We start from the raw sequence: 13,323 nt of genomic DNA, 5'->3' as shown, positions 1-13,323 counted from the left end.
AATGTTGCTGCTCCTTTTTTTTTTTTTTTTTTTCATCGCCAGCTTAATTTCAGTCCTAGTGATGTCTCCTCAGCCTCCGATGCAGATAATGCTGGGATGGATTACCATAATTTAGAAAAAAAACAGCTCCATAGTGGACTAAACACGTTGGCTTATAGTTTGACAGATAATTTAAGTACTTGGACTATGAAGTGTTTATTAATTTTGAAAATATCTCTTGTTTATCTGGTTTTAAAGAGTATCATTGAGAAGTACACTGTGAAATATTTTGTCAGGTAAACTAATAATATGCTTCATGTGGTAAATTAAACTTAATCTAAATACTACGTTGCATAAACAAAAACTGACATTTAATTGAGATTATACAGTATATATATATAGTATTGAATTTTTTTTTTTAAATAAAGTTTAACATTCATTCTTTTATTTTGTCTTTTACATTGTTCTGTTTAAAAGTGTTACTCTGTATGTCGGTTTACAAATGTGCAAGGCTGAATACACACATCTATACATATTTCTCTTTTTATCTCCCCCTGCTTCTTCTCTGTTCCCTTCACTTCCTCTTGCACACTCCCCCTTTTCCTGTTTTGGTGGCCTCCTAGGGTGTTGTCACTGGGCATTGGTCTGCACTGCCAAAAGATCCCCTGCGAGAAGTCAAACTTTCCTTAATGGCTTTCAATGAATAAAAACTACCCTATTAAAATGCAATTCAGTGGCAATGAAAGCAGTAAGTGAAACAGCCGGCAAGCAGCAGAAGCGTTGTGTATTCTGGGACATTGGGGCCACATTAATTTTTGCTCTGTGATGTCCGTCCCATGTGCACATTAGCATGGGTTGCACTGTAATCTGTCTTGTAGGGAGGCTGGTGTCTCTAGTGGATAAGGATGTCTGTGGGAGATTGGGCCATTATTTAAAGGGCCAGCGTGGTGTTTGATGTCACCCCCCTTTTTTACCTTGCACCATCAAAGCTTTAGCAAGCATTATTGCTTATGTGGTACTTACGTGACAGGAGAAGTCCTCTAATAAATAATGATCTTGTTCAGGATGGTTCTTTAAGGAAATGACTAAGGAGAGTGTCAAACAAACTCCAGTTCTGCCAGAAAGTTTCACTTTAGTTGGCGCAGCCAGTATTATTTTATATTTTTTCCTAAACAGATGTTTCAGAAAGCATTAATTCGAAAATATGAGACATTAATCTAATGTCTGTTTAGACAATCCCATCTGTTTTGTTTCTTTTACTCTGAATATGTGCCAGTTTTGCAATGTACTGCAAACTTTTAACTTTTCCAGGTGGAGCGATTATGTTTATATTTTCCATATTTGTCTGGTTTGATTTTATTAAAGAGGACAGGGCTTCACCTGCACTTCAGGTTTCATCATCATAAAAGGGAACGAACACACCAAGCATCGGGAATAAAAAACCTTTCTTTGCAGATTGTGTTCACAGAAAGTGCCAAGGTTGTTGGTTGTTTGTTTGTTTTGTGACAAGCCAAGCCAATGCCCAGCGGACGTTTATCCAGCCTCGCGCAGACACCTCTTGTACCGCACTGGATAAATCTTCCTCCAGGCAAAGTGTCTTGGGTACAATTTACAAAATCAACCTCGCTGTAATTAACATCTGGCATTTTTCCTAAGTAACTGCTATTTGCACTGAACGTGTGCCCAGCAAACACGCAGCATGTGCAGAAACAACCACAAGACATCACAACGATTAAGAAGCGATTTGGGTTTGGAAATGATCTGGACTAGAAAGTAAAGTGCCTGCGAGGGAGGAATGAGGCAATGTGATGATATATAAGTAACATGTGCTGTGAAAATAGCAGAGCGTTAGCTCTTAGCAGTCGCGTTAGCCAAGACCAGAGGCCAGTAATGGGGCCGACACTGAGGTTATGCTCTTTTCCATACATAAGTCTAATACAACAAGCCGTTGTTGAAAAATATGTTCCTATTCATATACATTACCAGTCAAAAGTTTGGGGTCAGCGCGATTTTTTATTTATTTATTTTTTTTATATTTTTAAATAAATGAATGCTTTCATTCAACAAGGACACAATAAATTGATCAAAAGTACCAAAATCAGCAAAATAATGATTTCTGCAGGATCATGTAAAACTGAAGACTAAGTAATGATGCTAAAAAATTCAGCTTTGCCATCACAGGAATAAATTACATTTTTAAATCAATTACAATAGAAGACTTGCATTGTAATTCACAATTTTACTGTTTTTAATGTATTTTGATCAAATAATATTCAAAGTATATCAGCTTATTAAGTATTTTAATTCTTATGTGTTTTTTGCCACAGTTTCCTTCCATTTTCAAACACAAGCCGAATTAAGCGGTACGAAGGCCTGATGCACACCTCCACCCCCTTTGAGCAGGTGGCATATGGGACCAAGCACTTCCGAGAGGAGCACAAGGAGTACCTCCAGGGGAAAAAGGTACACGTTTCGCTAGCATGCACATGTAGAACTGCCAACACGCATTGTGTGCTGGCATGTATCTGGAAAAGGGATATGGGGTCTGTGATGGTGATGGGAGGGGGACTGGTGAACCCACGCACCCCCACCAAAACAACCTCCATGATGAGCATCGCAAATTTGTCATATTTGACAGCAATTTAATAAATACCCACAAGTAAATGAGGAGAAAAGGCTTTCTCCCCCCCTCAAAGTCCTCACATTAGGTAATTGACTGTGTCTCTGCTGAAGGCCGTTCATGGATGAGAGTTCTTTATTGGCTCTTACCAGCAGGCACTACCCTCTGCATCCAGCGCAATTGCCCAGAAATACCTCCTCCGGAATGAAATAAATAAGAGAGCCCCTACTGCTGACACCGCTCATGTATGCTTGGTTGATACTAGATGTGGCGCCTCGGTTCCGCTCTGTTTTAATTGTTATCTCTATAGCATAAAATTTTGGACTTTTTTTTTTTTTTTTTTAAACGGAGCAGAATTCATCAGGTCATTCCTAGAATATATCAGACACTGGTCTAGTTTCACTATATCCATGCCGCTCCGTAATACGTTACAGGTATAAAAAAACGTGGTACATGATTCTCTCTGATTCTTTTGGAAAGTAGCCCAGTATATCTTGATTTATACCGTGATGGTCTGAGGCTGGTGTTCACACCATCTGACAGTAATGAAGACTCAGCATAACGAGCGTGCCTATGATCAGCATAATTGATGTGGCAGAGGACACCATTTTAAGGATTATCACTGATCCATAGCTAAACAGGAGGCAAACCCTCAGCCTTGGGGGTGATTCCCCACCCAGAAGAGCTTTACCACAATAGCACGTACACCACACTGTTCAAAAGTTTGAGGTCGGTAAGATGTTTGTTTGCTTGTTTGGAAAAAAAAAAAACTTTTATTCAGCAAGGACACATTAAATTGATCAAAAGTGACAGTAAATTCGATACGATACAACTTTATTATCAGACAAAGTCTGAAATTTGTTTTGCGTTACAGTAAGTTCATTCACACTTACAAAAACCTTACACTTCACATGTATATATATATATATATACATAAGATATTAAATCATACATTACAAGATATCTATTAATATTTGTAGACAAATTTATTGTGATTCTTTTATAGTGTGTTGTGAGATATAAACTCACAATTACAAGATTAAAATTCCCATTACCTTTTTGTTTTTTACTTGAGCATGAACAGGCTTGGATAAGTAACCAGCTACAATTTTGTTCATGGCATTCTTGCGTTTGATCTGTTGGCACATGCCAGGCTCATTAACCCTTAGCAAAGCTGCCTCAGTTTCTGTAATTAATGAAAAAAGCTCATGCAACATACGCACAGCATTTCTGCTTTGAATGGATTATTCTATCCCCCTCAACACTATTTTGATAAGTTATCTGGAAGAACTCGCTCATTCTCTCCCACCTCATCATCAAGGAGCCCATCCATTCCTCTATCACTGGGGCGTGCTGGGTATGTTTTGCTTGTCTAATTATTTTGTTTGCATATTTATTTATTTACGTCCTTCTCTGAAGAGTGCGACTGCAGAGCTGTTTTTGATTAATCAAAATGCATTAGACTTCTAAGAGAGTAATGTACTCCAAAAGATGCCCTCCATTTAACCCGGGTCACACCGAGACCCAGGCGCCAGAGGCACTGATGTTCCCATGAGAATTACGTATGTTAAGATGACGGTACTCTCGATGGGTTTGATACGGATATTAGATTTATGCAAACCGCAGCTGGAATATGTATCTCTGTCTTATATAACAAAATACTGTCTGCCATTTAGTACATTTTCATTATAAAGGTTGTTTACTGTTTAAAAAAATAAACATAAAAATATGATATTTCCCAGTAAAAACATAATGTGGAAAAGGCCTAAAAAAGGTAGTTTGCGTTAGATATGTTAGGTACGTTCTGTGAAAAAGAAAATTTAAACTCTAATTTCTCACAGGAAAAGCTTTGTCCCTTGATGACGATCCCAAGCTTTGAAACATAAATTGATTCTAAAGAGGAAATTAGATGGCACTTATTACACTGTCTAACTAGTAACCCAGTGTCATTTGTCTGTGGTGTGATAAATGTTCCACGTTTGCCTACCTTTGACGGTTACCAATGAGAAATACGTTGCAAGCAAACCATTTTTTTTAATAAATCTCCTAAGCCTCTCACTTTTTTTCCCTTGCATTGACTCACATGAAGATAATGATGGATATGGTAATTTCCAAGTGCATCTCTGATTTAATTATAGCCATTCTCGTTTTCCTTTTCTTCTCCATTCATTTGTTCATCCCACACCTTGAGATGTGTTATTTCCCAGATTAACATGTCTTAACCTGAAAGCAGTGCTTGGTGATTTATCTCAATTGTGGAGATAAAAGGAAGTGATGCAGGAAGAATTACAGAGGCTTCAGACATGCTCAGATACATAACTAATGAACTTTGCCTCTGATATTTGAATCTAGGTCCTTTTTATAAAAACCTTTTGAGGTCTCTCTCTCTCTCTCTCTTTTCTTTTTTTTTTTTTCTTTGAACAATGAAGTCCATTAAAAACAAAAGTTTTCCTGAACTAAGTGAACTATGGTTATGGTTAGAGACGTTAAACCATTGCATTGTGTCTGTCCTTTTGTCTTTTTTCTCCTCCATTTAAGGCTGTTTCTTCAACTTACAGGCACTTCAAAACGAACAGTTTTATATATATATATATATATATATATATATACACGTCACATTCTGTCTTTGTATTTTTTTTTTTATTCAACATTTTCAGTGTCTATTATTAATTTAGACTTGTCCCAGACCTAGACTTTCAATCTTAATATGAAAATCTAGCTAATAAATATATCAAATTTTTTAAGCTTTGGTAATCTAAAAAGAGTGAAATAAATGTAAAACTTTTTAGTTTTTATTGTGTGAAGCCCATTACTTTTTCCCTTGCATTGACTCGAATGAATATACATTATTTATATATGACTGTTCCTCAGTTGTCATTTCCAACAACAGTTTGTTATAATTAAGTTTTAAAATAATATTTTTAATAGTTTTTATCAAAAGTTAAGTTTTAAGTTTTTAATCTAAAGTTAACTTACAATGGTGTCAGTGAAGAGCATGTTTGAGATGAATTATGAGATTGTGACAAATAAAAATCAAGGTACTGCAAATATCACTTGTAAGCAGAATATTTTTATTTTGCGACATTTCTGAATGAAGAAATACATTTGTCAAGTTATGCAGAAAGTATGAAAATACTATTTAATTATATTTAGGATATAATATAGCTATTTAAGGAGGTGAGCTATTTTATTCCTTAAAATTCTTAAAAATGTTATTTCCACTTCAAAAATTAATGGCAGTTTGAGGTGGAAATGACATTTATTCATGATGGTTCAGGGAAAAAGAAATGACAGAAAATTTCTGTGGTGCATGTACAGTACATAAACTGGTATGATAAAATACACTAGTCAGTGTTAAGAAAAAAAGTGCTTCCAGTTTTAAGGGAGTTTAATTTATGAATGTCTACAAAATGCTCGTAGTTGAAGAAACACCCTTAAATTGAATCAGTGAAAGGCAGCATTACAATGATTTGAGCTCTTTAAGATATGAAGTGACGTCCACAGCGGTGTGTTGTCAGCCCAGTTGTGGATCAGAAGTGATGTGGACAGACAGAGAGGCACGGGTGCCGCGCTGTTCCCTCTTCTCTGTAATTAGTGCATTAGTTAATAGCCCCTTGACAAGGATGACCCTTCATCAGGCTGTACGCCGGCCGCTGACTAGCCAGCCCTGCGATCTGATTTTTGCATCATCACCACCGATTCTAACAAATTGAACCACCAGGGCTAATTATGGTGGCTAATAAAGTGCAGGCGGTGGCATTGCCTCGGCGCAAAAGCCTCTCCATCGCCTTGCATTAGACTTTCATCAATCATGTTTTCAAACTGATATATCTTAGCGCCAGAATACCAACATAGGCCTACATTTATTTTCTCTCTCTTCTATTCTAATGTTGCTTCAGTAATTGCTTTTTGCTCTCCTAGACCCCCATCTCCATTGTCCCCCCCTGAATATTGCCTCTAAGCACAACTGGAGCAACTTTTTTTTTTTTTTTTTAATTATTGTTGTAGGCAACTGGAATATTTAGCCTAAAATGATTCTTTGTTAGTGGCTGCTCTTGTTAATCACTGGCAGAATAATGCATCACCATGATATGTGTGATATATGAGGTGTGTTTAAATGCGAATGATATTCATAATGAGCAATAAATAAGTGATATAAAAGTAGGACAACCTGCTTTGACTCCAGGATAGGAAATGGCATGTGAGTGTTTCTATTACGCACACACACACATATGCTCATATCCCAGACCGGACTACATTAGTGACCAAGAGCCTCTGGGTGATTCACTATATCCATTTTATAGGGATATAAAATCTCTCGGCCCCTTCATTTGCCACGTAATAAACAATTCGCCTGACATGCCTCTCACTTTTTTCTTACATATGTATCAATTAACTTTACACCTTCTTCTATTATGTCAGCATTTCCTTTTTTATCATCATTCATATAAATAGTAAATAAATATAATGTGTTGAGACTGATTTGAAATGACCTTAAACTTTTAGAAAAATCATACCATCCTTCAGCAGCAAATAAAGGTAATTTAATGTCAATCTTGGATGACTCTAAAAGTTAAGAAATGTGCATTGTAATGATTTCATATTTTGTAATATTTGTATTTTTGTGGGTTTTTTTAATGAATTTATTTATTTACTCTGTGGAAGCACTGCCTTTTTGTTTTGCCTCCAGACAAAACAAACTAAATGAACACACCTCTGGCTTTCATTTTTTTGTAATTTTTACACTTAAACAGCAGAAATCCGCACCTTCATTCAGACATGACTTTGATACTTTAGTATCTAATAAACGCACAATGCAAATAAACATTGTATTGTAGGGCAGAGTGAGAAATGCTGTAATAAAATTACTCCAAAGTACAATGTACTTTTCTAACCCCCAGCTCTTTTACACAATCTCTTTCATCTGTGCTTTCCTCTATGCATGTTTATTCAAATATGAACTGGTTTCCTCTGTCATTCTGACAATGAAAACAATTTCATCTGTGCTGTGGCTCATGCAGCTACTTGAAAGCTATTGGATTTTTTTGCATAGCATGAATTGAAGTTATTTTTCTCTTCACAGTGTGATTGAATTAATGAAATCAGAATTACTGTACGTTAGCTTCCAAGGACAGGGATTTGTGTTCACGTGCCAATTATATGTGACTGTTGCAGGTAATAACTAAGCAGGAATCTCATTTAGATGACATGCACTAGGTCTCTTCAGTAGACACAGAAGGATTACTTTAGCCACACAACATTACGTAACTGCACAAAAAAATGCATCATTCTGGTATTGTCAGTTAATCTTACTGAAATTGCCTGTGTGTGTTAGCTGATTGAGAGCCATATTGGGGTCATGTCACCTGAAATAGCTTGATTATATCAAGTTTATGATTTTCACTGACTTAATTGTCATATCTACAGCATTCTGAAGAGCGTGAGAGCATAAATTACATTAGGGATTTAGATAATGCATTCTCTGTTGATAAAGCACAATGATTATGCACAAAATAAAATGTAAGTTTGTACTGATCACATTTTTGCATATTACATTAAATGCCTTAATTAGTCATCCACTCCGGACGATTAAAAGACAAAGTGAAATCCAATAAAAATATATATTACAATATATATGTAACTATTAATTATTAAAATAATATTAATATTGTGAGCATTAGGGATCCCAAACCTTTGAACGGTAGTGTGTGTCTGATAAATATTTGCATAGTATTACTTATTGCCAGAAACAAATCTATTTTTAATATTACTCTTTTTTCATCCTACTTAATGTTGTCATTGCTGGTTCATTGCAATTCTTTTTTTTTTTCTTTTTTTTTTAATGCATGTGGTATTCTGGTTTTTCATGAGGGAGTAATTTGTATGTCTTTAAAACTAAAGACTTTTTCAGTATGAAAAAAATAAATAAAAGTGAATGTAAGGTTTATGAAATGCATATTTCATCAAACATTTGATTAAAGAGAAATGATTATGCACTGCCATGTCAAATTGGGCTGATTACAATATAGCATAAAGAGCTTTTGTTTTACCTTAGATTGATTAAGTTTTTGATTGATGTTTTTGTAGACCATTTTTAGGGTATAACCGTATACCAAATGTGTTTTTGAGAACACAAGCTCTTTTAAAATCCTAGTGTTTTAGTTTTTTGTACATAACTCTAACTCATATTAAAATCGAATAGCATTTCACATGTCATCAAAAATGTTGTCAGTCCACATACAACAACAAATATTATAATGTGCATTTGAGCAGTCAGAAGTGCAAAGGGTACATGCAACTCCCCTCAGAGTGAGCCAGGAGCGGAGCAGAGCCTGCACTGGGACACACAAACTTAATTCTTGAGGGGGCCATGGCCATCATGTTAGAGAATCAGATCTGTCGGATTTACATCACATAAATTCATCCATTTCTCCCATTATACATAAGAGTAAGTGGCCAGCAAACTGGGAGAAGAATAGAGTAAACTTTAAAGTTTTCTACACAATGTGTATCTGATATGAATAAAACAATGTCAAATTATAATTGAAAGGATTATTTTCCACTTACATAAACTATTAATGTTTTTTTTGTTTGTTTGTTTGTTTTTTGCTAGTACTTAATTTAGATGTCTATTTAAATGTCCGAAACCTAAAAGAAACATTATTTGGTTGAAAACACGGAATAGCTGATATATGAAAGCTCTCCGTCTCTGGCTCAGTGCCAGCCGAAGCACGAAAGCACATTTGAATTTAGCAGTTGATCATGTGACACACTGAATGTTCTAAACAAACCGGTGTGATCGTACGCATCAAAGGGTTTTTAGGGTGGAGGGGGGACAAATTGAAACTGAGGGGACACAAATCAGATCTGAGGGGGCAATGCCCCCCTTTGCCCCCTCCTGGCGCCAGGCCTGGTAAGGAGTAGCCACGTATGAAAGAGTCCTCTGCCATTTCCCTACCGGCCTGTATAGAGCTGTGCAGTGGGAATTACGCCGTCAACTTCTCACTAGCTAAAATAATGTAAACTCATTTCGGCTGAGGCCCAGCTAAGATGTCAACGTGTATGAATGCGAAAAGTGCATTGGACACATTAGGACTTGACAGGGGCCCTTCTTGAAATAAGTGAAATTAATGGAGCTCTTTTCATGTACGACAAGGCCGCGGCACCCCTTTCAGCCTGCTTACAGTCAGAGAAAAGTCAATACTTTTTTATTACTCCAGGCTGACCTACCTTCTGCACTACAAGTGCTAGCTGTGCTAATTGGTTTCAGTTGTGAGGGGAAAAAAATAGAAAAGCTTCATTCCGAAGAACATTGGAGCAAATAAATCAATCTCATATTTTTTTATCCCTTGTCTGTTTTTATTGGGTAATGTTGGCGAGAGAGGCAACAAATGCTTGGTTAAAATATGGGTTCCATGGACTAAAAAGTGTCTAAGTGCCCTGAGTGCTTATCTGAAGTCCGCTGTTGTTCCACTGCTGTTATGTAGCTGTTAAATGAAACACACTCTGAGGTGAAAGATAACAAAGAACATGGGCTACAGCTATTTTAAGAGAACAGGTTGACATGACAAATAAGAACATCAGCGAGAGGAGAGATTCATTTTATACATTCAAAAGGACTGAGGGCACTTTAGAAATGTGTCTCGCTGCTTCCAATTAAGGCCATTTGTTAATGTTAAAAGAAAGAGGTTGGTTTAAAAAAAGATACTAGAATTCTGAAATACTCAATACTTGATCAAAGATAAAATAACAGGCTCCTGTAAGATCCTTTTTATCTCAACACCCTGTTTTAACCTTAAAGTAGTTGTAGTTCAGCTTGTACGCGGCTACCTACACCGACCAACATCAATCATTAGTCATCCAATTATGCTTCTCCAAACCGAGCCTTGTTATGGGACAGAAATCAAAGTTTTTGCAATTTTTGTTGTGTAGTGAATGATATGAATTAATCTATTTTTCACTTTGGAGATGGTGTCCTTTTGCGTTTCTTGTGCAGTTGTTAGTTAGTGTGGAGTGCTGTTTACAAGGACAGCTAGCTGCAGCGTTTCCCGAGGCCAAGACACACAGATGATTGTCATGGTGGCGTACGCTGACTGACAGAGGGATCACATGCATGCCTGCCAGAGGGAAACAGTCAGCGCCCCAGTCTATGACATTAGTTTGTCCTTGCTCAACTTCGGCTTTTTTTAGTCTTAAAAAATGAAATATATAATTAAATCGCCTTTCTCCCAACCACCCTTTCCTCTTCTCATTCTTACTCCAGTCCGTTATTTCCATTCCAACACGGCAGTGCTCCTCACAGGCTCTTGCATTAAGTGGTTGTGGAAATGAAGGTGGCGTGTTTTAGACCAGGTCAGCCTCTAGGGGGGGTCACTGAGAGCCAGCATGCTCTGAGAGATGCTCCAAGACATGTATAGCTGCTGCAGCAACTAGGCCACTAGCAAAAGCTGAATCCAGTCCAACTAAAAATATCTGACGCAGATATTTTGTGCAGTGCTGCAAAAAAAGAGGGCAGGATTTGTTGTGGCTCATGTATTCATCATTAACTGGCTGACTGGGAGAATGTATTATAGCAGTGATGAAGAGCCATTGCTAGTCACAGCAGCTACTGTGAGTTTAGTGTAGTCATCCAGGCATCAGGGAACAGAGATTTTGATAGTGTTTCTTTTTTTCATATGAAGCCATATTAAACACCTGTTAACCCCGTAATTTTAGATCTAAGTGGAGATACAATCATATTAGCTAAAATACTTGTAGTGAGAATTAGTGCACAGTTAATGTACTGAATAAACTTTTACACTGTAGTTACACTGGCCATCCAATAGCATCCCTGCGACCCTACATTGGACAAATGGTTTGGAAAATGGATGGATGTCTATGCGATTTACTCACATATGCTCACATCATTAAAGCATGAGCTCTACTCCCCAGGCCGCGTCTTGAGCTAAAAGCTCAAATTTAAAATCTTATATGAGCCTATTAAGAAATCACATATAAGATCTCTTGAATATCTCACTTTTTTGTCCTAAACAGCAAAAAGATTAAATTGTGAAGAAATTGAGATTATTTTCCCCATATTTTTCTTCTGGGTAAAAGAATTTAGTAATCTGACATGTCTACTCTAGTGTTTCAGAATAGATCTCAATTATGTCTCAAATAGTGCTAGGATTTGCAAAGACAATCTGCCATCAAAAGTCACATTTCAATATGAACATATAAATACACCTAATTTTCCTAACAAACCACATTTTCTCAGCTATCCTACCTTATAAAATTATAAATTGTTATCGTTATCTTTCTTTTAATATCTCTAATATTTGTATAATTGTTATTTACACTACCATTGAAAAGTTTTGACTTGGTGAGCATAAGAGACTTTTCAAAAACAAAATCTTACTAAGGCTGAATTTATTTGAAGAAAAATACAGTAAAAATAGTAATATTGTCAAATACTATTAAAAATAGCTGGTTTTGGTTTTATTTTATTTACTTATTTTGATTATTATACATTTTAAAATGTATTTTGTTCCTGTGATGGCAAAGCTGAATTTTCAGCATCATTACCCCAATCTTCAGTGTCACATGATCCTTCAGAAATCATTTTAATGAGCTGATTTGGTAGCCAAGATACATGTTTGTGGAAAAATAATAGATTTTAATAGATTTAATAGATTTTTCATTGATAAATAGAACATTCAAAAGAACAGTTTTTTTTTAAAGATAAACATTTTGTATCATCTGTAACATTATCAATGTCTTTACTTTTACTTTTGATCAATTTAATGCATCCTTGCTGAATAAAAGTAGTGTAATCTTACTGACCCCAAAAGTTATTCCTAAAGAATTTTAGGAGACACATCTGAGATTAAAGGGATAGTTCACCCAAAAATGAAAAGTCTGTCATAATTTACTTACCCTCAAGTAGTTCTTTGAGGCAGTAAATTTCTTTGTTCTGCTGAACACAAAGAAAGATATTTGGAAGAATGCCAGTAACCAAACAGATCTCGCACCCCCCATTTACTACCATAGGAGGGGAAAATAAATACTATGGTAGTCAATGGGGGATGAGATCTGTTTGGTTACTGACATTCTTCCAAATATCTTTGTGTTCAGCAGAACAAAGAAATTCATACAGGTTTGGAACAACTTGAGGGTAAGTAAATGATGACAGAATTTTCATTTTTGGGTGAACTATCCCTTTAAGTTGATACTTCAACATAACAGAATGTGAAAGAGCAAGCTCTGAGCAATAACATGTGTGTTTTTTGTTTGGGTGTATGTGTGTGAGGGAGCTAAATGGAAAAACTAATAATTGTACCATCTCTGCTGAGTGTAAAACTTTTTTTTCAAACTGCTGACATCCAATCAATGTGCTTATCATTTCAGCCCTTCAAGACCGTCTTCACCACATGCCACGTCTTTGACAAGTTTGGACGAATGTACTCCAATGCTGGTAATATTGTATGAGATAGCTGAGTGGAAAACAGACAGAATCAATAAATACAATAAATGAAATATCCAATTATGCATCATTTGTTTGTCTGGTTCAGAAAGTACGAAGGTGAGATGGGGTGAAGAAAACATTTGGTGACGCGTTCAGAGTAAAAACAACTCGTCCTCTTAGCATAATTACATGCTATTTGTATTACGCACAATTGCTTTTTGCACTTATCCGCTGTGTTGATGAAAAAATTCTTTAACAGCAACGATTTTGATCCTGGAAA

The 13,323-nt window shown here is 36.2% G+C and overlaps 1 protein-coding gene across 1 annotated transcript in view; it reads left to right on the top strand.

Annotated features, from left to right (window-relative positions):
• The window catches only part of spata17 (spermatogenesis associated 17), a 31,530-nt gene extending 18,415 nt beyond the window's left edge, over nucleotides 1-13,115 (top strand). The window contains exons 9-10 of the mRNA XM_051869263.1: nucleotides 2,307-2,442; nucleotides 12,986-13,115. Coding sequence (XP_051725223.1) covers nucleotides 2,307-2,442; nucleotides 12,986-13,066 — 217 coding nt within the window. The 3' untranslated portion in view covers nucleotides 13,067-13,115. The remainder of the gene's footprint in view (nucleotides 1-2,306; nucleotides 2,443-12,985) is intronic.
• Nucleotides 13,116-13,323: the final 208 nt, after the last annotated feature.

The sequence above is a fragment of the Ctenopharyngodon idella genome, chromosome 17, assembly GCF_019924925.1.
Source record: "Ctenopharyngodon idella isolate HZGC_01 chromosome 17, HZGC01, whole genome shotgun sequence".
Classification (NCBI taxonomy): domain Eukaryota; kingdom Metazoa; phylum Chordata; class Actinopteri; order Cypriniformes; family Xenocyprididae; genus Ctenopharyngodon; species Ctenopharyngodon idella.
This window is presented reverse-complemented; position numbering and strand designations above follow the sequence as displayed.